Raw genomic sequence first — 26,069 nt, forward strand, 5'->3', positions numbered from 1 at the left:
TTCTTTTTTTGTATAATTTTTATTAAGTTTTTCTATTTTACATTTTAGAATATTTATTTAAACAACCTTAAAATATCAATGACTTCCCTTCTCTTTCCATGGTTCAGTTTGCATGCCATAATTCCCTGCATATTTTACATAAACTAAACCATTCAGTATTCCATTGTCACATCCATCAAAACTTATTTACACTGTTGAATTTATCTGAATGCTGCCAACGTTTTCAAGTATACACAATTTCCCCCCATATATTGATTAAACATTTCCCAGTCTTCTTTAAACGTATGTTCTTCTTGTTCTCTTATTCTATATGTTAGGCCCGCAAGCTGCGCATATTCCATCAGTTTAAGTTGCCATTCTTCTTTAGTTGAGAATTCACTCGTTTTCTATTTGGGGGCTAACAAAACACGGGCTGCAATAGTTGCATACATAAATAAGCCTTTTGTGACACCTGGGACTTTCCATCCGAATTACCCCCAACAAAAAGGATTTTGTGTTGTTGTTTTTTTGAAAAGTAATTTTAAACGTTTTTTTCAATTCATTATAAATTATTTCCCAATACTCTTTTACCAAGTCCACCACATATGATAGAACGTACCCTCAGCCTCATTGCATCTCCAGCTTCACTTATCTTCTTAATCTTCAAGGATGGCCCCAAACATTTTGCTGCCTAAGGCAGAGCAGCAAATGGCTCTCCCCCCCCCTCCACTCCACACACATAAATCAAGGTGCATATATTACCCAAGATTAGCCAGGCAACTAGCCTACAAGGGTTATCCTACACCAGGGGTCAGAAAACTTTTTCAGTAGGGGGCCAGTCCACTGTCCCTCAGATCTTGTGGGGGGCCAGACTATATTTTTGGGGAAAAGATGAACGAATTCCTATGCCCCACAAATAACCCAGAGATGCATATTAAATAAAAGGACACATTCTACTCATGTAAAAACATGCTGATTCCTGGACCGTCCACAGGCCAGATTGAGAAGATGATTGGGCTGGATCCGGCCCCTGGGCCTTAGTTTGCCTACCCCTGTCCTACACTTACCCTTCCTTGGTGGTAACATAACCATGTGTGCCCCTTCCTGACATCAGCCACCTGAGGTGATCACCTTACTTTGCCCAATGTTACGGCTGGACCTGCACATACCACAGCCAACATGAAGCTGAAGGAACTCCATTTGTTCATATTCCCTGTTATTTTCTAAGTGGGCTAGGAAAAGCTTCCATTATTGGTTTGCAGTCATTCCCTGCTATAGAGGGAAGGGCGCTGGCGGTGACATCCTCCCTGTGGCAGCCATGTCAGGATGGGGCCAGGCAATGAAGCTGAGAGAGCTCCTGGCTGGTGGCAGTAACCCTGCAGGTGGTGAACGTTGTCTCTCCCTGTCTTCTTTTCTGTTCCATTCTTCCACTGTCCTTCTTGTTGCTTATGTCTTGCTGGAAGAGAAACTTCTCTCTGAAGGAATGTGCACTTACCTATCTCACTTTCTCGGTATATGGGTGTGGTGGGAAGAGGAAGAGGAAGAGGAGACAGATCACGGGCAACTGGTAACTAGAGTGGCCTAAAGCACTTCCAAGACTGAACTGACCACTCTTGTGAATTACTTGATTGATCAAATATAAGTTTCATGTTGATAATCCATGGAGAGCATCTTTTCCAGAACATACAAAAGACACTGTCATTGGAAAGTACCTTTGACTGAAAGAATCTTCAAGTTACAGTAACAGGAACCAAGATTCCTATGGTAACTTCAAGCCTAACACATTTGTTGTGGGTAAACTCTGTAGACGAGAGCCCATTTCATCCGTTGGATATTGCATAAATCTTTGTTGTCAAGGGGTATATGCAGTTTGGTATAGAGCGTGGGGGGAGTTTATGGACAGTGGGGCCCAAAAGTCACAAAATGCAAAGAATAGCTGTAAGCCTATCACATCTCTGTATAAATTCCAAATGAATACAAACCAAGACACTCATTCCCAACCAGTTGCAGCTAAGATCATTTCCCTTGCTTTGCTATTTTAGCACCTGAAGAAGGGCAATTACCTTCTGTGGTGGAAACGATGCTCCAATCTAGACTGAGTCCAAATGCAGTCACTTTGAATTTGCTAATGAATTCTCCCTTTTCACCTTCATACTGGAACCTTAGATGTTAGCAGCAGAATCCTGAGAGACAGAAATGTCCCCCCAGTAGCCTCTGAATGTTGCAGATTGGTGTTGTGGTGTGTGTTCTTTTATCTCTCTTTCCCTCTTCTTGTTGTTTTGGAAGAGAAAGGTGTTTGGAACATCACTCCTTCAGGCTCACACAGGATGTGGCCCTGCAACAATGAGACACACACACACACACACACACACTCCTCCAGTAAGGAAGAAGCATGCTGTTGACTTGATCCACCTGAGCATTGTGGAGAAAACCTTGCTGAAGGCACTGCTAAGGAGTCCTGTAATGGTCACATCTTCTCTATGGACCCACTTAAAAATAGAAAAGGAAAGAAAGATCCGGTAATGATTCATAACTGGCCCATCCAACCAAAATCATGAACACCAATGACCTACCTGTCATCTTTTAGCATTCCACTAACAAGCTTAAAAACCCTGGTAAGGAATAGCATTAAGCCACAAAATCAGCTCACAAAGAGAAAGGACTCGGGATTTAAAGAGAATCTTGCGTCTTTCGGAAGGTAAGCAATATTCTCTTCAGCAGCACCATCCGACTCGATCTATAGCACTTTAAATGAGGCATTAACTAATTCACAGAGGGGTAGGAAGTCTCTATTACATTCAAAGTAGTGGGGGGGAAAGGCAGATATCGGGTTTTCTAAGCTAAGTCATGAAGGAATGTGATTGCTTTCAGTTTATCCAAAGTGAGACATCATCCTAGGTGCAAACAGCCATTCTTTTAAAGGAAATAGATTGGGGAAAGCAAAGCATTTCTGGAATGTCATTGTATAGTTGGCACTTTGGCTGGGAATAGCTTGCAAAAGCACGCATCAATAAGTTCCACTAAAATGAAAAAGGCACACATGCAAATAACAAACTCACTAAGCACTGAAATGGACGTTGTGGTCTTAAGTGTGCTTAGCTGCAAGTAAGGCTGGAGGAACAAGCGACTGCTTTTAAGAGCACAGAAGGTGGAACGACAGAGCCACAATTTCCCATAGTGTACACGTACATTTTCTCATTATGCTTACTTGCTGGATTTGTTAGACTCCTTTCCAAAGAGATCGAGGCAATATGCAGCGCCTCATATTGTAAAACATGTTTTTGAAAACTTTCCCCTCCTTTTTTATTATAAAAAAGCCTGTTTTCTCCAACCAGGTTTCTGAAGAATTACAAAAACTTGTGAACAAAGGCAATAAGGTGAGTCTCTGCACAGCATGGACAATGATGCCTCTCTCTCTCTCTCTCTCTCTCTCTCTCTCTCTCTCTCTCACACACACACACACACACACACACACACACACTACTTTCATTATCTAGAGAGGAAGGACTCCTCTGTCTCCATGAGTTTGGGATTGCTATGTCAGCCTCATTTGACTGAACAGCATGAAATCAACTTCACATCAGCTTCTTTATCTTAGCTGGTGTGTGCCAACTGCAAGTTCAAACGTTCAAAATCAGAAGGCTGTGGCCAAATAAGTTCTATTCAGAGCAGACCCATTGAAATTTATGGACTTAAGTTAGTCACATATGCTAAATAAATAAATATGAAAAAATAATAATTCCTATCGATCCACTACTCTGAGTGTGGCTAACATTAAATACAGCATAGAATCATGATCTGGATGTTTACAAACTCATTTTAAGAGTCGGGGGAGTCATCCTTTCCTTTGAACCCTTAAAAATGCATCATTGTGTCATCTCCTAAACTGGTAGGTAAATGTAACTTTTAACAACAATGATCCCATTTCTGGTTCATTTCTTTGCTTGTTTTGGTGCAGAAGACCTGATGAAGAACACACAGTGGCTTTACCTTTGTGGGCTGGTTGTTGCAGCTTTTCTCCCCGTTAGCTGGCAAATGGTCCTGAAAGATTCGACTGATGAGTCCAGGTAAGAAACATTTAAGAATGATCGACAGAATGGAAGTTGAATCACAGGGACGCAGATACTTGATGAATCCTTGTGGAAATCTTCAGAATATATTTTCAGCACTGTCAAGCTGACTCCTAGAAATTTGAACCCTTTCCCCAATCCTGTAACGGAGGAAATAGCATGGTCAGTTTAAGAAAATATGAGGAGATTAACTGGCAACCTCTGTCTACACCCCAGTTAAAGCAGAATTTCGGATTGTATGCCAGCTGAAATATATATTACTACATATTATATACTGCATTTTTCCATGTATAAGACTAGGTTTTTCCCCCTAAAAAATAATGTCAAAAATTAGGGGGCATCTTATACACGATAGTGTCTCCCCCCATTTTCTTAAATCCGAGTCCCCAAAAATAGGGGCGTCTTAGAGACAGAAAAATATGGTGTATATATACTGTGTGTTTACTTAAAACACAAGTAGATGGTACAAGTTGGTGCCCTTTGTAAGTTGCATGGGAGCCTTATTTGTGGAAATAAGTTCAGGGTATGCATATGGAGGTCAAGCTCATGCCCCAGTCTGAACCCACGCAGCTTATGCACATTCAGTTTAAATTGTGAGCAGACTGTTCTGCAGACACAAATGTAACATGCCTAGATTGTGGATGCACAATCCTTACAAACAGCAGAATCGTGCAAACTGGCCTACACAGGTACTGTTTGTTTGTAGGTATATCAGGTGTGTTCACAAGACCTACCGGTCATGAATAAGTTGGGGTGGGGCCAGCAGGCATGACTATTGCCACCCTAAAAATATGTGTTCTCTTGTCACGTGACGTCTGCTGTGCAGGGCTTGTGGTGGCCAGTGTTTTAAAAAACATGATGGGCGTTACTCAGAGTGGACCTCTTGGAATTAAAGGACCTAACTTAGTCTTGTTCATTAATTTCCGTAGGTTCTACTCTGTGTGAAATTAATTTTTTTGATAAGGTGTGATGTGCTATGAAGATACTCTTACTATGGTTAAAAGCAGGCATAGGCAAACTCAGCGCTCCAGATGTTTTGGGACTACAACTCCCATCATCCCTAACCACGGGCCCTGTTAGCTAGGGATGATGGGAGTTGTAGTCCCAAAATATCTGGAGGGCCGAGTTTGCCTATGCCTGGTTAAAAGGATGTATAATTCTGCCCATTCTTGATTTTGGATACAGGTGGCAGTCTTATGAAACAGAAAGTGCCCATAGCTTTACATCTAATGTCAAAAGACATTCTGAAGGCACCTTTACCAGCGATTTTACTCAATATTTGGACAAAATGAAGGCCAAGGATTTTGTACACTGGCTCATCAATGCCAAACAGTACAGGTATGTGGTAGACTGCAGATCAGTTTTCCAATCAGAGTAAAGACAACAGGGCCAGCAGAAAGACAAAGAAGAATCAAAACCAAGGTGATTCCTCCATAACTATAAAAATACTTTCTTATACAAGATCAGGCAGACACAAGACAGTTCTTTGCTTTCTGCAGTAGATCAGCACAGATTTCAGAGTCCCAGTTGTTTGACAACAACAAAACAGTGATTATAGTTTATTGTTCAAAGGTTTTATTCTGCTTTATTATGTTTTGTGCTTTTAAATTATGCCCTGCTTTGCGATTAGAGAGTGGTGAAAAGTAGATAAGAAATGTTTTAATAACTTTTTTAAAAAAGAAAGAAAACACAACAACTTATAATTGAATAAGCAAAAGCTTGCAACCATGATTAGAAGGGAAGTTGATTTTTCAACCTCAGTATGGTAACACTCCAGAATCAAATAAATGAGGGCATTCTTAATCCTAAACCCGTTTATTAAACCCTACTCTTCATTGATTGGGCCTCAATTTAGCAAAATTGAATTAAATAATCTACTGGTTGAAATGTAAAAGGTTCATTTGTTGATGCTATTATTGCTATTAATATCATCGTCAATACTACTACAGCTTGATTGATAATTATTCCCAGTTCAGGAACAATCAGCAATGGGGTTATTTATCTAGCTGGTCTCGTTACGGTAAAATAGCTACAGGAAAGTCAGGCTTTAGATCAGTGGTAGGGAACTTTTGTTGCTGGACTACAACTCCCACCACCCCATGCTTGCTGTGACTGATGGGAGTTGTAGTTCAGCAACATCTGGCTGGTTATTTCCACCTACTTTTAGATGTTTGGTGATTTAGGAATGGTTTGGCTCTGTTAGGCTCCAATCCTATAGGCTTTCAACTCCACACTTAGTAGCAGCCAGTATGGCCAATGGTCAAGGATGATGGGAGTTGTAGTCCAGTTACATCTGGAGGGCCAAAGTTTCCCCGTGTCTTGCCTAGGAACAGTTCCTATTGAATTCAGAGTTCTTTCTAAGTAGACATGCACAGGATTACACTGTTACTGTTCTTTTCATAACTGTTGCCTTATTCCTATTCACAGCTATAAAAAGAGGTTCATCAAGCAAAGTTACCCACCTGGCTTTCTCTCATTCAGGTAAGTCTTACTGCATTTGAAAAGAGAACTGTTTCTGTATGACTCACATCCTCACATCCTCAAGACAGATAAGCTTCAAGGGTTCTGACTTTCCCTATTTCTGGAAAGAGGAGGAGGAGCCAGTGCCATGCACTAGAAGTGTTCACATTTGACTGATTCAAATCCTTGTGTACAGTGGTGCCCCGCAAGACGAATGCCTCGCAAGACAAAAAACCCGCTAGACGAAAGGGTTTTCCGTTTTTCGATGAGCTTCGCAAGACGATTTTCCCTATGGGCTTGCTTCGCAAGACGGAAGCGTCTTGCGATTTTTTTCGCTCCCCCCCCTTTTTCTAAGCCGCTAAGCCGTCAATAGCCTTTTAGCCGCTAAGCCGCTAAGCCGTTAACAGCCGCTAAGCCGCTAATAGCCTTTTAGCCGCTAAGCCGCTAAGCCTTTAATAGCCGCTAAGCCGCTAATAGCCTTTTAGCCGCTAAGCCTTTAATAGCCGCTAAGCCGCTAATAGCGCTAATCCACTAAGCCGCTAATAGGGTTGCTTCGCAAGACGAAAACACCGCTAGACGAAGAGACTCGCGGAACGGATTATTTTCATCTTGCGAGGCACCACTGTAATAGTAAATACTTCCCTGTCTGAATGTCTGGAAAAATCAGACACTGTGAAATACAGCCGTACCTTGGTTGACGAACGCCTTAGCAGTCAAACGTTTTGGGTCCCGAAAGCCACCAACCCACAAGTGAGTGTTCCGGTTTGCAAATGTTCTTTTGGAAGCTGAATGTCCGGCAGGGCTTCCACAGCTTCTGATTGGCTGCAGGAAGCTCCTGCAGCCAACTGGAAGCCGCGCCTTGGAAGTCAAATAGACTACCAGAACAGATTCCATTCAGCTTCCGAGGTATGACTCTACAAGTGATTTTACCAGTCACACAGATGCCACTTCAAACACAGTAAGCCCACAACTCACACACATTTAATTCGTGCACATTCAGCTTTAAATGCATGGCAAAAAAATTAAAAGGGAGGAAAAATGGTTCCAGGAAAAATGACAATCCCACCCACCCTTGAACCCAGTGTGTTTTGGCTTTAGACGTGATCCCCAGAACATAACCCCTGTTTAAGTTGCAGTCTTACTGTATTGGATTGTATGAGTTCATTGAATAATCTTAGGACAGTCACTGTCTTTCCACCCAGCCTACCTCACAGGGCTGTTCTGTACTTGAGCTTCTTACAGAAAATAGGAAATACCGTATTTTTCACTCTATAAGATGCACCAGACCATAAGACGCACCTAGTTTTTGGAAGAGGAAAACAAGGGGGGCGAATTCTGAATCCCAGAAGCCAGGACAGCAAGCGGGATTGCTGTCCTGGCTTATGGGATAGCTGGGTGCTTATGGGTGCAGCCTTTCCCGGGCAGGGAATGAAGGCTCCCCTTGCCTGGGAGAGGCTGCGCACGGCTAAGGCTCCCCCAAGAGCCGCGCTCCCTTTAAAAGCCCCAAAGAGCTGCACAAACGCTCCATGTGGCTCTTTAAAGGGAGTGCTGAGCAGAGCCTCCCGCCTGCATTCGCTCCATAAGGCTCACAAATATTTGCCCTTATTTTTTAGGAGTGGAAAAGTGCGTCTTATAGAGTGAAAAATACGGTAGTTCAAAACTATTTTTCTGAAAGCGGGAGGTGTGCAGCCCCCACCCATAATTGGCCCAGGCAGCTGCTAGGGCACCCCTAAATTCCTTCTGACCTGAACTCAGTTCATCTCCTTATTCCATGATCTATCACTTTTACAGATATGCGTAAAAGGAAAACTTAAAATACAAGAATCCCAAGTTCCCCTGCTTTGATGTCCAGCTTCAGCCAACACTGGAGTCTTTTGCTCGACATGGTCTTACCATCATTCTTTAACTCTTCATTGTTTCCAAGTTGGTGAGCTACAGGCACTTATGAAACTTGCTGCTAAAGCTGTCTGCACTAAATGATGTCACATTAAAAGTGGTTTCTTCCAGCCTCTTTCTTTTGATTTCCCCTGTGTTCCTTGGAGGTGTTTGATGTTAAAGGCAGGATTTATGGGTCAAAACACACCAATGTAAAGGTTCTGTTTTTAATAAGATGTAGATTCTAAACAGTCTGGCCTCCAATAGTTCCAACAGTCTACAACTCCAGGTTAAAGGAATGCAACAGCAGCATAATTACTGATGAAAGATTTAAATGATTGCTAGCTACTCATTGCCTAGGACATCCAAGCCATGGTCCATCAAAATGGGAAGCTGTGCAGGTGTGCTGGTCCCGGGGGGGTTACAGTGCGGTGTGATCCAAGTCCAGTCCGAGGTCGAGGGTGTGGTATGGGGCTGTCCGTCAAGGCTGAAGCAGGGTCCAAGGCAAGGAGTCGGGTGAGGTCAGGAACTCTGGCAGAAGAGCAGGACAGGGTGCCGGCAGGAACAGGTTACCAACAATGTTGCTCCCGCAACCTGGGACTGGGGCTAGCTGGCTTTTATCTGCCCCGAGGCATAGGGTGGCCCCGGTCCACAGGTGACTCGCCTCTCCTGGCCTGGAGGTGAGCACTCCTCCTGCGAGAACTTAGTTCCCTCCGCCTCTCTGCCCTGAGCCTCTGCAATCCATAGGCAACCTCACCTTCCCCTGACGGGGCTGAGAGTGGAGCACCTTCAGGCAATGGGTCCTCTATCACCTCCGGAGCCAGAGCAGATTCAGCTGGTGTCTGCTCCTGAGGCACAGGTGAGAGCCCTTCAGGTTCAAGCCCCTGCCCCGGCTCAGCCGGCCCTGGAGGTGGAGACTCCTGTGCAGGCTGGGATTCCTCAGGTTCAGCCTCTGAATCTGATTCCCAGGCCATCACAGCAGGCACAGAACCTCAGCTCTGCTTCCCTATTGTACTTTGCATGTTGATAGCAGCATCTGGGCTTGAGGAGGCATGTGGTCCTCACCTGTCCTGAGACTAATCCAGCTGAGGAATCACACACCTCCTTCCAGATCCAGCCAGCCCCACCTGGCCAGTTAGTGAGCTGGGCTGTGTGCCCTTGCCTGTCTCAGCTTCCTAGAGAGTTCCTCCCACTCCTCCCTATGCTTTGGAGCCTGCTTTGTTTGTGGAGATGGGGACACCTCCAGCTCTGGTAATGGGTCCTGCTTCTCTGATGCCTGTGCACTGATCTCCTCGCCATCCTCTGACACCCTGTGGGTACTTTCTACGCCCCCAACCTCTTCCTCCTCCATCTGCAGCTTGTTCTAATGTGTACCAGTGGAGATGGCAGTACTGAATCGGTAGCTTGTGTCCTTCTGGCTTGCACTCTTTATAAAGATTTGAAGAGTGAGGTTATCACCCCTCCATTCCAGGTCGCCCAACCACTGTTACAGTGTCCTTTCTCTTGGCAGATCAAGATGAGCAGGTGACAGCAAAGGTTGCAAGGTTTTTAGTCAGGGCAATTAGAATAAGCTCCATTATTTGACTATTGATCCAAACCCCCAAAATGTATTTTATATAAATGACTTTTTACCTTTAACTTCTGTATACCGCATTTTGTTTGTTTTATTGCTATGGCTGGTGGCTGATGCAAATAAAGATTCATTCATTCATGTGTACCAGTTGTTACTACACCCATCGCCAGGATCCGTTTCCTCCTCCGCATTGTCCTGCCAGCTCATGACATGAATTCTCATTTTGTCCCCATCTTCCTCCCTGCTGAATTGTACAAGGGATAACATTGAGACCTGGGAGGTGGGAACCGGCAGGCTGTGAGTGCCACACTTGGACTGGCTATAGATAAGACAGCAGAGAAGTGGCGGGTGGCAGAGAGCAGACTGCATTTGGTGGGGCACAGCCCCACTCACCTATGCAGACTATCTTCCAACATTGCATGCTTCTTCATGTATAAAGGCTTCCCCAGAGGACATAAGACCTCTTTCTTGTGCTGGGTTTTTACCCTGGGACATTTGAAAGAATATCAGAGACAAGAGTGCCTTCCAGCATATGCAGAATGCATATATCTCACCAATGAGCTACCACAGAAGGCAAGGGCGTTCACATCTGAGGGCTTGAATCGAGGATACAACTGAATCCAGAACTCTCTTAGTTATAAGCTATGCACACTTAGCGTATTTTTCGCTCTATAAGATGCACCCGACCATAAGACGCACCTAGTTTTTAGGGGAGGAAAACGAGAAATAAGAAGCCTCCTGAGCAAAGAGGGAGCGCTCCTCCCTCTTCGCTCAGGAGGCTTTGCGGGGCTATCCCTGAAGCCAGGAGAGCAAGCGGGATCGGTGCGCACCGATCCCGCTTGCTCTCCTGGCTTCAGCGAAACCAAGCCTCCTGGCTTTCCCCCAACCTCCCGCTAGAGCCATGCACTCTTTAAAGGGAGCGCGGCTCTTGGGGGCTTTTCTGGGAGGTGGGGGAAAGGGACAGAGCTGCGCACTCTGTCCCTTCCCCCACCTCCCACAAAAGCCAGGGATAGCTGTGCGAAGCCTCCGCAGGGCAGCAGGATGAAGGCTCCTCTGCAGAGGCTTCGTACAGCTAAGCTAGAACAGCTAGAGGGAGCGTTGCGCAGTGCTCCCTCTCGCTGTTCTGGCTTCTGGCATAGCCGCACAGCCTGCATTCACTCCATAAGACGCACACACATCCCCCCTTACTTTTTAGGAGGGGGAAAGTGCGTCTTATAGAGCGAAAAATACGGTGCATTGAAATACGTGGGACTTGCTTCTAAGCAATGTGACATTGGACTGGGCAGACATTTTGAACTGCAGCTCCCATCAGGTCCAGCTAGCATGACCATCCTGTGTTATGGTCCGAAACATCTGGAATGTATCAAGTCAGGGATGGCTGCTGTGGATTATACATTCATACGAAGCCTGGTGCACATCTACTTCGTTTGCGAAGTTCAATGGAAGTTGGTCTTGAGCTGCAGTGGGGGTCCCCATATATTTTTAAAAGAGCAGTACCTCCTTTCAGCATTGAGGTGCTCAGGAGTTTCATAAGGGGGGAGGGGATAGCTACTCAGGCTCAGAGCATACCAAAAGGAAAAGGGAAAGAGAGGGACAGTTGCAAGGAGCAATTTCAGCCAGAAGCAAAGAGGGACACTGACAAAAATATGTGAAGACAGTCCAGCCTGGCCTCTAGCATCTACTTATTATCTATGTCTCAAGATGTTTTCTGTTTCACACAGAATCTGGCCTCTGGTAGTTCTTGTGATATGCTTACTGCACTCCCAACTAAATTTGAAAGGATTGTGATGACATCACTCCTGGCAAAGTTCTCAATTTCCTGTTAAGACATCTTTGCTACGAATCCTATTGCATCACTTTTCTCAATATTCATGTGGGATACATGATGCAACATTGCATCCTTGGGCTTTGCACTAATTAACCTGGAAGAGGCTTCCACTACTGGTGACTCACTAAGTGACAACCCACCTGTCATGCGCAGTGGCCTGCTGGGGTTCAATAAACTCCCTGTTTTTACTGGTGGACTGAGACTGCACAAACAGGAAGGGATGATTGCATCTAGCAGGGTGCCACACGTGGCTGCTGGGAATACATCTGGCTTGGTAGGTCACAAGTTGGACAGGCATGATCTGAAAGTCCTCCTCCTGCTCAGGGACCAGGGATCTGTAAATTCTGTAAATACTTCCCTTTGTGATATGATGGAGTAAGTGTGAAAGACTACACAGTGGCACCTCGGGTTACAGACGCTTCAGGTTACAGACACTTCAGGTTACAGACTCCGCTAACCCAGAAATAGTACCTCGGGTTAGGAACTTTGCTTCAGGATGAGAGCAGCAATCATGCAGCGGTGGGGCAGCATCAGCGGGAGGCCCCATTAGCTAAAGTGGTACCTCAGGTTAAGAACAGTTTCAGGTTAAGAACGGACCTCCAGAAGGAATTAAGTTCTTAACCCGAGGTACCACTGTATTTGATTGACAGGGGCATGCCTGGATCTCAGGTTCTACCAGAGACCACACCTTTTCGGTGAAATACAGTGGTACCTCGGGTTAAGAACTTAATTTGTTCTGGAGGTCTGTTCTTAACCTGAAACTGTTCTTAACCTGAAGCACCACTTTAGCTAATGGGGACTCCTGCTGCCGCCACGCCGCCGGAGCACGATTTCTGTTCTCATCCTGAAGCAAAGTTCTTAACCCAAGGTACTATTTCTGGGTTAGCGGAGTCTGTAACCTGAAGCGTATGTAACCTGAAGCGTATGTAACCCGAAGCGTATGTAACCCAAGGTACCACTGTATCTATGATGTCTTGATGATGCATCCTGAGGTGTATTCTGGAAACTTTAAAATACTGAAATACTTTATTAAAATAAAGACATGGAGAATATACTGTGTGTTAATATACCCGTTTCCAGATAGTGTTTTGAAAAAGCCTTTAAAAATCAACATCCTTTTCCAACAGAAACCATTGTCTTCTGAAAATACGCTGTAGAGAGAGTGCTTAGACAAATAAGGGCAGCTTTTCTTTTACATTTCTCCTTGTTATTTTGGGTGAGTATGTAGATGACAGGCACAATCCTGATTGTCAGAATTTCATCATCAGTGACATTTTAGTCATAAACCACAAGGCAGAAACCAATGCCTGTTACTATAGAACCAAACAAAAACTATACTATAATACCGTATATACTCAAGTATAAAGCCGACCTGAATATAAGCCGAGGCACCTAATTTTAGCACAAAAAACTGGGAAAACGTATTGACTCGAGTATAAGCGGGTTCACCACACCACAAACCTGGTGGTGGCAGCAGCGGCGGAGGAAGAACATTGAAGGAAGAAAGGGCTGCTTTCAGGCTGCTCGTTCTTCCTCCGCCGTCGCCAACAGTGGAAAAGGCGGAGGAAGAGGAAGGAGCAGCCCGAAAGGACCCTCACTCGAGTATAAGCCGAGGGGGGCTTTTTCAGCATAAAAAATGTGCTGAAAAAGTTGGCTTATACTTGAGTATATACAGTAAATGATGATGATGATGATTGATTGATTGATTGATTGATTGATTGATTGATTGATTGATTTATATTCTGGCCATCTGACTGTACATTTCCATAATACTTGTTTCTTAGGTGAATTTAGCAAAAACCCTTTTTGTCGTGCACAAAACAAGTAGCCAGAGTCAATCTTCCAATTTTTAAATTTTATTTACAACATGGAGTGTTATTTTTGAAATTACATCTCTTACAACAAAATAAATATTTTTTTTCTTTTATTTCTAAAAAGAAAATAATCTCTCTATTTCTACATGTAGCGATTATAGGAGGAAGGAAATACGCTAGAAAAAATGTGCCAGCACCTTTTCTTTATTTGATTCCCCTCCTTCTCCAGTAAGGATTATGAAGCACTTCTTGTGCGTTGTGGTTTTCAAAGAAGACAGACCCTGCCTTAAGAACTGACACAGATTCTGTTATCTAAAGCCTTTCAGACAACAAGCTTGTTGGGAGATACTGTGGAACCTGGAGTCAAGCTTATGCCCCACCCCACAACATTCGTCATCTAATCCCTGTCAGCTATGAGCCATTTCCCTCCTTCCCATAATACTGGGATGAAGTCAAAATTCCTGCTTTGCTCGGGATAAAGGCTTAGGTTGGCCCAACTGGGTTGTGGTTTATCTTATGAATGGCGCTAGGAAGGAACAGCAGTGTGCTCAAAGATTCTTTCCTACCAAATAATCCTAGCCAGCTGTCTACCCTCCACATCCACACAGAAAGAAAGAAAGAAAGAAAGAAAGAAAGAAAGAAAGAAAGAAAGAAGGCTCTGCACAACTCTACCTCAGGTTGCAAAAGTTCATGTTCTAAGACTCATGTAAATCTTGACAAATTCCCCAACCTTTGAGCTAGGAAGCTATAGGAGAAGTTCAATGTAGCACTAAGCAGATAACTCCATCTACTTCCCCAATGGAACAACCAGCCTTGTCCTCCCGCATGAGCTGTTCTGGCAATTCTCTGAACCCCATTATCCTAGTAGAAGTCCTTGCATGGGCCTCCACTTAACTGAATGGGTGGCATTCAAGAAAGTTTTACTCACCCATTGAAATGAATGGACCTTGCTTAGTAATGTTCATGAATTTCAGTGACTCTACTCTGAGTAAAACTTAGTTGCATACCACCCTATACATTTCAATTTTTGCAAGCAGAATCACCAGGCTATGCCCAGCCATGCTTTGTGTTTTTCTCCTTGCCTTCCTAAATTCCCATAGACAACTGCTCTTGGTTAAAAGTCTTCACTTCTTGGAGCTGGGACCTGCTTCAAGTCCAGGTCCCCCCCCCACACACACACACTTTTCTTTAGTCCAGAATAATCCCCAACCATTCTGAACTATGGCTCCCGATAGCTCCACAGATCCATCATGCAGCAACACCTTTCTAATTAGACCAAATGAGATTGATTCTGTCACTTTCTGCTCAGTGCCCATCCAGCACTCTATGATTTGGCCTACAGATAGTGTAGGGTTACCTAAAAGTTCGTGCTGCTTTCCTTTGTTTAGCCACAGATGCCCCTAGAGTCGAGAGAAGCTACATATCTTGGCCTCCTATCAAGATTGCCAAGCAAATATTGCAGGGCCCTTTTGCAGAGACAAGCAGGAGATGCTTAGGGTAGAATTGAAAGGAAAGCTGCTGATTATTCATGGCATGAAAATGCAAATTGTCACTTGGCATACAAGGAGAACCATGAATAGAATGAATGCAAATATTAACGCAGATACTCTGGTTTTTCTCGGCTTAACTTTCATGGCAGGTCAAGTGGTGGAGATTTTGAAATTCAAGTCAGAAAGGAAATTCAAAACTGTGTTTCAATAAAGTGGTGCTTGGTAGGTATAGCTCCATCCATTATTTGACCTGCAATCCAGTTAAGTTCAAGCCGCTGACACCTATACCTAACAGTTATTGGGAGTTCCTCTGACTCCAATGAAATGGCCAAGCAAATAGGAATGTAACAGTGGCCCAAAACAATATTTCATCGGTGACAAAGGAGAAACCTGATTCTGCTACACACTATTTTCTGCCTCTGCTTTACCCTGACCAGCTAAATCCCATCACACTTATGTTCCTAATTCACCAAACTTTGCCTTGGCTCAATCCCTTACCTGGCAGCTATTATCTTGCTACCACTTGCTTTAGCTCTACTCATTAATGCTACCTGGGCAGGGGACAGAATTTCTGAAATCCTAACGAGCAAATCCTAATGCTAAATGTTCTCACCAATGAAGTATCTTAAAACAATCTCAATTTTGCGTCCGGGGGGGGGGGGGGAATCACCCCAAGGTTCAGAGTGACTTGCAAACGATTTGCATCCTGTCTCCCAAACCTGCCTCCAGCTTAGGATTGGTAGGTTTACCCTGACCAATTCAGCATGCCCATTCCTGCAGGGCATTTAATGCTCTCTGTTCCAAGGACAACAGGTGTAACCAAACAGACCACTTGCCCCCTTTCCCCCATAAAATATATGCCTCTGTTCAAGTTGTATAATCTTGTAAACTGCTCTCAGCATAAGGAATTAAATCCGGATAGGAAATGTGCAAATTTGATCTCCTGCCAGTCTTAAAGGCTGCTTACTTAAAGCATGGAATCCCTACAACTACAGCTACTTTAAAAGGGCAATACCACCACTTTGACTACCTCTCCACAGCTCCTTGTGTGCTTGTGAATGAGATGGCTTTGCTCACACCCTTGGAACACAAGACTGCAATGCAGAGCCAGATCAGCTGACAAGGATGGCAGTCAATAGTGGGATTTAAGTATGTATGTAAGTTCTTGGCTCCTCCCTTGCTTGCCTCTGTGTGCCATAAAAGGGCCAACAATGCAGCACAAGAATCTGAGCCAGGGTACTGTCACCCAAAGGAAGCAGACTGTGGAAGACAGTACCTCCTGGCTCTCACCTTATCACCAAGAACTCATACTCTGAAAGGGGGATAAGGAGAGAGGACTTTTGCTCATTGCCGATCATGTTGTCTATCGATAAAAGTTGTGCTCTTCTTTTCAGTCCAGTTCTTGAGTCTCACATCTTCATTCTGGGTCTTGATAATAATAATTTTAGTATTTGCACCCCGCCCATCCAGCTGGGTTTCCCCAGCCACTCTTGAGGCAAACATTTACAAGGAAAATAAACCACTCACAACTCAATCCACCATGCTGGTTTTCTTCACATAGCCAAGAGATGAAGGAATATTGATAAGGAGAGAATCATAGAAATGAGCAATGTAGTTTGGCTTAAGTTTCATGGAAGGGTAACAGATCTAAATTGCACTTAGATCTAGGTGGAATGAAACTGCTAAAGGTTTTCAGAATAAACTGCCACCGCTTCCTCCAAAAAAGTATTGGGAGCAAGAATCGCTGCTAAGAGTCTCCATCACAGAACTTCTGTTCCAGGGTTTTCTACTGTGAAGGAATAGCTTTAAATGAGTTTTAAGCATGTGGTATTGTTGTTCCCAGCTTAGTACCCTCTTTCCCAGTGTGTCCTCAATAAACACATGTCCAACTTCTGAAAAATATCAATTTACTTGGTACAGAAAAACCTACAGGAAGAACTTGAGAAAAGACAACAGTGTTCTGTCTAGGTTGGAGAATCCTGACCTACTCACCTGGCCTATCATCCCTGCCTTGTCCCTCAAAGGTTTTGACAAAGTATGGATTGGCCATTGCAGAGCACTGCTTTGTGAGGAAATCAACACACACACAATCTGGCTCTTGGGTACAAAAAGGCAGCAGAAGTCAGGACAGATATTATTGATTTGTTCTGAAAAGTCAGCAGGCCATGCCCATCTCTTTCTTGTCTATTTAAATTTTTTAACTTCTCTGAATTTTGAGGGGCCCAGGATGGTCAAAATGCTATGCAACCAATTCTTTTGAGGTGCCAGCAGCTTTGGAAGCATAAACTGCTTATGCTACCATCAGCCCCCCTGCCACATAGTCAAAGCACCAGATTGGATGGGCGAGGAAGCAGAGTGAGTCCCTGCTCTGTAATACAGTTATGACTCCCTCCCAGTTGCAGTAGCGGATAATGCACAGGGCCCCAGTGGAGCAAGCTGGTTGGTTGGCTTCCTTGAAACCTGCCCTTAGGGCACATGAAATCATGTCATCAATTCAAATGACCAAGCATCACTTGGGGCAATAGCATCGGCCCTAGTCATCATTTCTTGGCCAATTAACACTTGGGGAGGTTCACTTCTTGACCTGAAAAGGCACACAAGAACCATGCTTGAGAACCCCAATGTTCTCAAACGATAATAGAAAACAGAATAATCAAGAACCAAATTTCTGTCTAGTAGATCAATTAGCTCTGATGTTATTAATTTCAAAGGGGTAGAAGAATATCATGAACTAAGTTTCCATGCACTGAGGCTCCTGGCCCAATCAACTCAAAGGCAACTTTTGATGTCTGTTGTTTTGTTCTCAATCTATGAACTCAACATTTCTGATCACATTTCTGGGCTCAACTGCTGCTCTCCCCATATCAGTCCACTTTTGCCCTTATAATACATTGGGCTGCAGGGACTTGTCAAGAGAGTGCCGATTGTGATATCAATAGCTGTTGACACAATTGCCCTTCTCTAGCCTGCTAGCTCATTTACATTGCTATGGTCAATGGCTTGGTTGCTTTTACCTAGACCATGAAGATCACACACACAGACAAATCAACACAGATATGTTTGGCCCATGTCTATATTGTGACTGAAACACGTAAATGTTCTGATGAATTAGGGTTTCATCATAAAGTAGCTAAAAAAACAAAGGAATTAAAATAATGTGACTTAATTTTTTCTAAAACGAGCATTTCAGAAGGCCATTCCCCGCCCCACATTTTCTTGTAAGTTATCTCTTATCAGTTGCTTCTGTGATTCAGTGTAGAAACTCAGGCAAACCCTAATTGAACTATTTCTGCAAAGAATAAGTAAATACAAAGAATAAAAAAAGAAAATCCAAACATAGTGGTGGTGTTGTACATTCAAAGTTTAAAAGGTTAAAAAAAACAGACACTGAAGAGGGAGACTTTAAGTATGCAGAGACAGCAGTCTCTCTATAGCTAAGAAACTGCAACACGGCAAATGTACACACACACACACACACACACACACACACACACAGGCTTTAACACTGAATTTTCATTGTTTCATGTGCGTCTTGATTTGCTGGTCTGAAGATAATTAGGATGCCCACTGAAGCACACTAAGGGATATTCAAAACACTTCTGAATGGCTTTTTAATATGAACCCAGTTACTTGTGTGAAGGAAGTACTGGGGCAGTTTGTTTGCTTGCACCCTTTTCTATTGCAAAAGCATTTTTCCTCCTTGCCTGCATGTCTTGGCTCTTCCCTGAGTCATCTTCGTGTGCTGCTGCTCCTCGTCCAAAGCAGAGGGGCATGAATGGCAAAGCTGTGAACCAAAACATGCTATTAGAGATAGATTAATTCTGGACATTCTGAAGGTAGGAATCAATGCGGTTTCTTCTCCAAGCTCCATCTTCTTCTATCAAAGATGATTTAGGGTAACACAAGAGGCGCATGGGCACTGGGTGCACAACCAAGGAGGGTGACTTCTCAGAGCCCAGTAAGCACTCGCCTGGCTTGAAGGAGGAGGCATGAGGGCTCTTACAGGGTTCTAGAGTCTTCCTGTCTCCTTCGCAAAGCCAGGCAAGTGTTTACCAGGCTTTGGGAAGGAGGAGGGAGGGCTCTAGGACCTTGCCAGAGCCTTATGCCTCCTTCCCAAAGCCTTGTTTACCTGGCTTAAGCCAGAGGGCCAGAAGGTAGCTAACAGGACCAGTGGTCAGGGATGATGAGAACTGTAATCCCAAAACAGCTGGAGATACAAGTTTGGAAACCTTGGACTAGATGATCCTCATGGTCCCTTCCAGCTCTATGAATCTATGGTTCTATGACTCTAAGTCCGAGAGCATGAGAAACAGTGTCAGTTTGCCTATCAGTGACTGTCAAATGCTTGTATCCTTTGCACACAGAAATACAGTGCAAAATAGATTAGATGTGCTACCAGACAGGGAGCTCCTAGCACTACCTCATGATTGCTCCACTGTTGTAATCGAAGTGTAGCATTGCAATAGACTTTCCACAGTCCAGACGGCATAATGTTTTGTGTCTGCATGCACACTCTGCTATGTTCTGTCCACCTTAGTGAATGTGGAATAGCTGTTTGGGTAGGCTGTGTTCCAGCATGCTATTTTTAAAACACTTTATTTTGCGGGGTGGGGGTGGGTGAAATTGTTTAATGCTCTGCTCTCGCCAGTACCTTAAATTAACCACTCTAGCTGGCTGGCTTGAAGATTGCATGGGTAAGTACAGGTCCAGGGTCACTGTACAGCGAAATCTCCATACCTCTACTCTTGATTTAGAGCATTTATTGATTCACGATGTTCTTCCACAAGATTGTTTTAGCCATTTCGTCAGTGATGTTGATTTCTAAAGGATCAGGCCTGCAATAATCATTTTAGTTAGAGATTAACTCCTAGGACAGTGAAATTAAAAGCACTGCAAAATAATGCAAAGTCAAATAAGAGTTTTGTAGTACCTGAAAGACTAACAAGTATGGCCATCTTTAGATCAGTTGCAGAGTGTCCTGGTAGACTCTCTGCTACTGATCATAAAAGTGGCGATTCTTGAAGAAATCAGTTTCAAAGGGAAGCTCCAGTGTGAAACTGCTGAATTGCAATTCACCAAGAAGTTCAGCTCTGTTTATTTGTAACTGAATAGAGGCAATGGTCTCCTTGCCCACTACAGATGTGAATTAACACAGCATTGCCAAGTTGAATTTCTCTCCCTGCTATTGTAAAAGGCCACTGGAACACAAAATAAGAGATATTCAAAAATAAAAATAAAAGAGGAAACATGCAATTTCTGGATATCTGGAATTCACCAAAATTATAGCAAGCATTGATCACTCATTTAGTGCCATTGAATGCCCTTTTTGTGTTGATTTTTACAACCTCCCCAAAGGCTAATATTTTCTTTTTGACTTCACAAGTTTGTGTTTTTACCCGTTTTGTGTTTTTACCTGTTGGTATTTTTTTTGGGAAGTTTTGGTGGTGGAGTTCCAGCTCCTGGTACAGTAAGAAAATTTGGCATTTGAACTACAGTTTCTTCTGAAGATTCTTTAATCCCTTCAGACTCCTGTTTGACACATAAAACTGGCGTAAGGCTGATTTGAGAAACAATACATCGAAAAGTAACATTTTATAACAACGCACAGTGAACAGGAATGTGAACAAAGCCTTAGTCTCTATGCATTCCTCTGAACATGTGAACAAAGCATACAAAAATATAAAGTGTGTGTGTGTGTACACAGGGACCCCACTTTTTGCAAGGTTCCTTTTTGTGCAAAGAAAGCCTGTGTGCAGTTATACAGATCCAGGGGCGGAGGAAGGGGGGTGCGGTGGGTGCAGGCCACAATTCAAGGACAATTACAGTACAGTACACAGCCGGATCATCTCATATTTAAATTCCTTGCACCGTAACTGGAACTGTGAGGCATTGACTGTCATGGTCCTGACCAAGCTGAGAGTCAGGAGGATGGATCTGGGACGGCTGAAAAAGTGACTCAGAACAAAGTTCCTGAAGATTGGAAAAACAATGCCCAGCAGAGGGCAGAACAGTTGGATATTAATTTAGATTGAACATTTGACCACTTTGAAGAATTATTGTACAGTCCGCTGCACCAAGGATTCCCTGTCCGAGCTGCTTCAGGTCGTGGCGGATATGCTCCTGGAGACACCTAGCTTGGTTGTCCTGGGGGATTTTAACATCCATGCCGACACGACCTTACAAGGGGCCGCTCGGGACTTCGTGGAAAGCATGGCCTCCATGGGGCTGTCCCTGAATAAGTTTGGCCCAACTCATAGCCGCGGACATGCCTTAGACTTGGTGTTTACCTCTACAGATGTTGGTGATCTGACATTATCTAAAAGCGAAACAAAAGAAGTGCCATGGTCAGATCACTTCCTGGTGCAACTGGACTTCTCCGCGACCCTTCCCCTCTGCAGGGAGGTGGGACCGATTCGGATGGTCCGCCCCCGCCACTTAATGGATCCAATTGGTTTCCAGAGAGTGGTAGGGGATGTTTTATCCCAAGTTGATGGCCTTTCAGCTGATTCCCTGGTGGCCCGCTGGAATGCGGAGTTAACCAGGGCTATTGACTGTCTGGCTCCGAAGCGCCCTCTCCGATTGCATGGAGCCCGGACAGCCCCGTGGTTTTCCCCGGAGCTGAGGGTGATGAAACAATCGTTGAGACGGCTAGAGCGCCGGTGGCGGAAAACTCATTCTGAATCAGACCGGACACGGGCTAGAGCTCAACGTCGAGCCTACCAAGTGGCAATGGCAACGGCGAAGAGGGCCTTCTTCACCGCCTCCATTGCATCTGCAGAAAACAGCAGCAGGAGACTTTTTCAGGTAGTTCGCAATCTATCGGAACCACCTGCACCACCGGGGCCTGGTAGGGACCCCAAGATCTCCTGCAATGCTTTTGCAAAGTTTTTTGCAGATAAAGTCGCTCAGATTCAGAAGGAGGTAGACTCCACCGTGGGAGCAGGGCCAGGGTGGGAGAGTGCTAGAGTTCTGTCTGGTCCTGTTACATGGGATCAATTCCAATCTGTTACCTCCGAGGATGTGGACAGGCTGCTTGGACAAGTGAAACCGACCACCTGTCTCCTGGATCCTTGCCCATCCTGGCTGATAAAAGCGAGCCGGGAAGGACTGGGCGATGGGCTCTGCGGGGTGGTGAATGCTTCCCTCTATGAGGGAGCCTTCCCAGACCCGCTGAAAGAGGCGGTCATTAAACCGCTTCTTAAAAAAACATCTTTAGACCCAGCCAACTTGGCCAACTATCGCCCAGTCTCAAATTTACCATTCTTGGGCAAGGTGATTGAGCGGGTGGTTGCCAGACAACTCCAAGCACGCCTGGAGGATGCGGACCATTTGGATCCCTTCCAATCGGGATTCAGGCCTCACCATGGGACTGAAACTGCCTTGGTCGCGCTGGTTGATGATCTCCGGCGGGCTAGGGACAAAGGTGAGAGCTGTTTCCTAGTTCTGCTGGATCTCTCAGCGGCCTTTGACACCATCGACCATAACATCCTTCTGGACCGTCTAGAGGGGCTGGGAGCTGGGGGCACTGTTATACGGTGGTTCCGCTCCTTTCTCCTGGGCCGTGTCCAGAAAGTGGTGGTGGGGGATGAGTGTTCAGACCCCTGGGCTCTCACTTGTGGGGTGCCTCAGGGTTCCGTCCTCTCCCCCATGCTTTTTAATATCTATATGAAGCCGCTGGGAGAGATCATCAGGGGGTTTGGGCTGGGTGTTCATCAGTATGCAGATGACACCCAGCTCTACCTCTCCTTTAAATCAGAACCAGTGAAGGCGGTGAAGGTCCTGTGTGAGTGCCTGGAGGCGGTTGGAGGATGGATGGCGGCTAACAGATTGAGGCTGAATCCTGACAAGACAGAAGTACTGTTTTTGGGGGACAGGGGGCGGGCAGGTGTGGGGGATTCCCTGGTCCTGAATGGGGTAACTGTGCCCCTGAAGGACCAGGTGCGCAGCCTGGGAGTCATTTTGGACTCACAGCTGTCCATGGAGGCACAGGTTAATTCTGTGTCCAGGGCAGCTGTCTACCAGCTCCACCTGGTACGCAGGCTAAGACCCTACCTGCCCGCAGACTGTCTTGCCAGAGTGGTGCATGCTCTAGTTATCTCCCGCTTGGACTACTGCAACGCGCTCTACGTGGGGCTACCTTTGAAGGTGACCCGGAAACTGCAATTAATCCAGAATGCGGCCGCTAGACTGGTGACTGGGAATGGCCGCCGGGACCACATAACACCAGTTCTGAGAGATCTGCATTGGCTCCCAGTACGTTTCCGAGCACAATTCAAAGTGTTGGTGCTGACCTTTAAAGCCCTAAACGGCCTCGGTCCAGTATATCTGAAGGAGCGTCTCCACCCCCATCGTTCAGCCCGGACACTGAGATCCAGCGCCGAGGGCCTTCTGGCGGTTCCCTCATTGCGAGAAGTAAGGTTACAGGGAACCAGGCAGAGGGCCTTCTCGGTAGTGGCTCCTGCCCTGTGGAACGCCCTCCCAGCAGATGTCAAAGCAATAAACAACTATTTTACTTTTAGAAGTCATCTGAAGGCAGCCCTCTTTAGGGAAGTTTTTTAATGTTTGATGCTGTACTGTTTTTAATATTCAGTTGGAAGCCGCCCAGAGTGGCTGGGGAAACCCAGCCAGATGGGCGGGGTATAAATAATAAATTATTATTATTATTATTATTATATTACAGTCGTACCTTGGTTGTCAAACGGAATCCGTTCCGGAAGTCCGTTTACTTCTGAAAATGTTCAACAACCAAGGCACGGCTTCCTATTGGCTGCAGGAGCTTCCTGCACTCAATTGGAAGCCGCAGAAGCCGAGTCAGATATTTGGCTTCCAAAGAACATTTGCAAACTGGAACACTCACTTCCGGGTTTGTGGCGTTCGGGAGCCAAAACGGTTCTCGCAAGGCATTGGGGAACCAAGGTATGACTGTATATACAACTGAGGGATGGCTAGCTGGAAGTCATTTTACCTTTTATCTGTTTCTTTCTTATTTCCTTTCTCTTTTCTCTTTATTCCTTTATTTAATATTCTCTCTTACAGTATTTTGATAAGAATTGCATGCAGATGGAGATGATGGACAGTTGGTGAAATGCCGGGAAGCACTCACTGCAGGGCCTGCAGCCCACCCAAGCCACGTATCTCACCTGGGAGAGACATGGTGGCTTGGGTACACACAGGCTCTGCACTGCCCAAACGGTCCACCTGCTGCCTCCGCCCCAGCTGTAGGGCGGCTGAGTGGGAGGAGGCAGGCAGATTCCAGAGGCCCCATGGTGCGCCCCACCCCTATGGGTGGCTCGTCCCACCCTCGGCTCGCCTATATGGGTGGCTTGCCACACCTTTATGGGCGGCTCACCCCGCCCTTGGGCGTGCTGCCCCAGGTGCCCAAGCGGCTTCCTCCGCTGCTGTATGAATTTAGGGTGGAAAATGGTAAGGGATTGGCAACTGATCAATAAGAGAAAATTGGGAGGAACTAGATGGTGATAGCACAGGAAAGATCAAAAAGGGCTTGAGTGATGAGATGGGTGTCTCAAGAGTAACATGTCTGTGCCTGCCCTTGATAATAAGAAAGTACAAGAGGATCTTATAGCTGGTGCCTAACAATCAGATTCTGAAGGGTGGACACATACATGCAATACATAAACCTGCTTACCTCTACTTGCTCTGCTTGCTCTGCCACAATCTGTGCATCGTCCAATCTTTTCTTCTTGCTCTCTGGCATAAGGTCATCAAGCCAACTGAGTTCCCGCTTTGAAAAGCAGACATCCATGAGCTTCCGTACAAAGACCAAAGCCAAAACCTTGTTGTAGTAAGGAGAAGAGAAATGGGAAGGTGGGAAAAGATAAAGAGCACTCACACGCTTAATGAGAGGATTCACCAGCTGGAACAATACACAGATGAAGACAAAGGGGAGAAAGGGTACCAGACAGGGGGAGAAAGACACAATTTTCTTTACTCTCCTCTTCCATGATCAAATGTTATGCAAAGATTGTCATTCTTGCTGCAGAGTTTTGTTTGTGGCAAGGAGGCAAACAGGAGAGCAAGAGAACTTCATTCATGTGTAATCCCAAAATCCCTCCAAGCTAATGCCAAAGTTTTGTGTCCTTTTTGTGCCATTTTGTTTGGGAGAATACCTCTGGCTCTCAGTCTATTAATTACGCAGTTTTGAGTGGGGTGAAGGTACCAAACATGGGCTTTTCAGGACAAAATGGCACAAAATGAGCCACAAAACTTTGGCATCAGTTTGGAGGTGATTAGACAATGCTGGATTTGGGGGTGTTAACTTGGAACCCTGGTTTGCTGTGTCAATTATTCAGCTGGGGGGAGCACAAAACACAGGGTCTGTAGGACAAAAGGAACACAACAGTTTAGTATCAGCTTGGAGGGTATCCAAAATTTTGGGGGTTACATGTTAATGAAAATCCAGCATGTTTGTAACCCAGCTCAGGCAATCAAACAATAGCAATAATCAGCTATTATGAAGGGGAAGCCAGGGCTGCCTCGACCATGCAGCAGAGCAAAGCAACTTGCTTTAGACAACACCATGGGGACAGATGAAGGATAGATGAAGGCAGGGATTGGTGTTGCAGCAAAACTTTCAAAAGTGTTGGCCCTAGTGGGGAGGGAACCATTTGGGCTCTGCTTCAGGGAGCAAAATATATTGGGCCAGCACCAGGGACAACGAGGAACTGAACTGAATCTCCCCCCAAATAAGAAGAAGAAGAAGAAGAAGAAGAAGAAGAAGAAGAAGAAGAAGAAGAAGAAGAAGAAGAAGAAGGCGGCTGAATGAAACTACTGCCAACTATCTGAACTAGACTGCACACAGATGTTAAATCAGAGCCCATGTTTATATTTGTGGTGGTACTACTGACAACTTCCATCCCTTCCAACCTGGTTAAATTGGGTGGCACTGTGGGTTAAACCACAGGGCCTAGGACTTGCCGATCAGAAGGTCGGCGGTTTGAATCACCACAACGGGGTGAGCTC

General features: G+C 45.1%; 2 protein-coding genes across 3 annotated transcripts in view; one reads left to right on the forward strand and one right to left on the reverse strand.

Annotated features, from left to right (window-relative positions):
- Positions 1–3,945: 3,945 nt before the first annotated feature.
- LOC114592808 (exendin-3-like) lies at positions 3,946–8,440 on the forward strand. The gene is made up of 4 exons (XM_028721078.2): positions 3,946–4,046; positions 5,235–5,387; positions 6,477–6,530; positions 8,434–8,440. Exons 1-4 carry the CDS (start codon positions 3,946–3,948, stop codon positions 8,438–8,440), a joined length of 315 nt encoding a protein of 104 aa, XP_028576911.2.
- A 9,398-nt stretch (positions 8,441–17,838) lies between these two features.
- Positions 17,839–26,069, reverse strand: part of SLC4A8 (solute carrier family 4 member 8) — an 82,388-nt gene continuing 74,157 nt past the window's right edge. For both annotated transcript variants that reach the window (XM_077923824.1, XM_028721477.2), the window contains exons 22-25: positions 24,736–24,882; positions 20,503–20,618; positions 19,827–19,924; positions 17,839–18,873 (exon numbers count right to left, since the gene is read on the reverse strand). In XM_077923824.1, coding sequence (XP_077779950.1) covers positions 19,849–19,924; positions 20,503–20,618; positions 24,736–24,882 — 339 coding nt within the window. In that variant the 3' untranslated portion in view covers positions 17,839–18,873; positions 19,827–19,848. The remainder of the gene's footprint in view (positions 18,874–19,826; positions 19,925–20,502; positions 20,619–24,735; positions 24,883–26,069) is intronic.

Source organism: Podarcis muralis, chromosome 2, assembly GCF_964188315.1.
Source record: "Podarcis muralis chromosome 2, rPodMur119.hap1.1, whole genome shotgun sequence".
In the NCBI taxonomy this organism is placed as follows: domain Eukaryota; kingdom Metazoa; phylum Chordata; class Lepidosauria; order Squamata; family Lacertidae; genus Podarcis; species Podarcis muralis.

What these genes read in the sequence shown, in the direction of transcription:
- LOC114592808 (XM_028721078.2), top strand. Translation starts at nt 3,946, where the DNA reads ATGAAGAACACACAGTGGCTTTACCTTTGTGGGCTGGTTGTTGCAGCT. An exon ending in GATTCGACTGATGAGTCCAG is followed by an intron (nt 4,047 to 5,234) that starts GTAAGAAACATT and finishes TTTTGGATACAG; the next exon opens with GTGGCAGTCTTATGAAACAG. An exon ending in ATCAATGCCAAACAGTACAG is followed by an intron (nt 5,388 to 6,476) that starts GTATGTGGTAGA and finishes TCCTATTCACAG; the next exon opens with CTATAAAAAGAGGTTCATCA.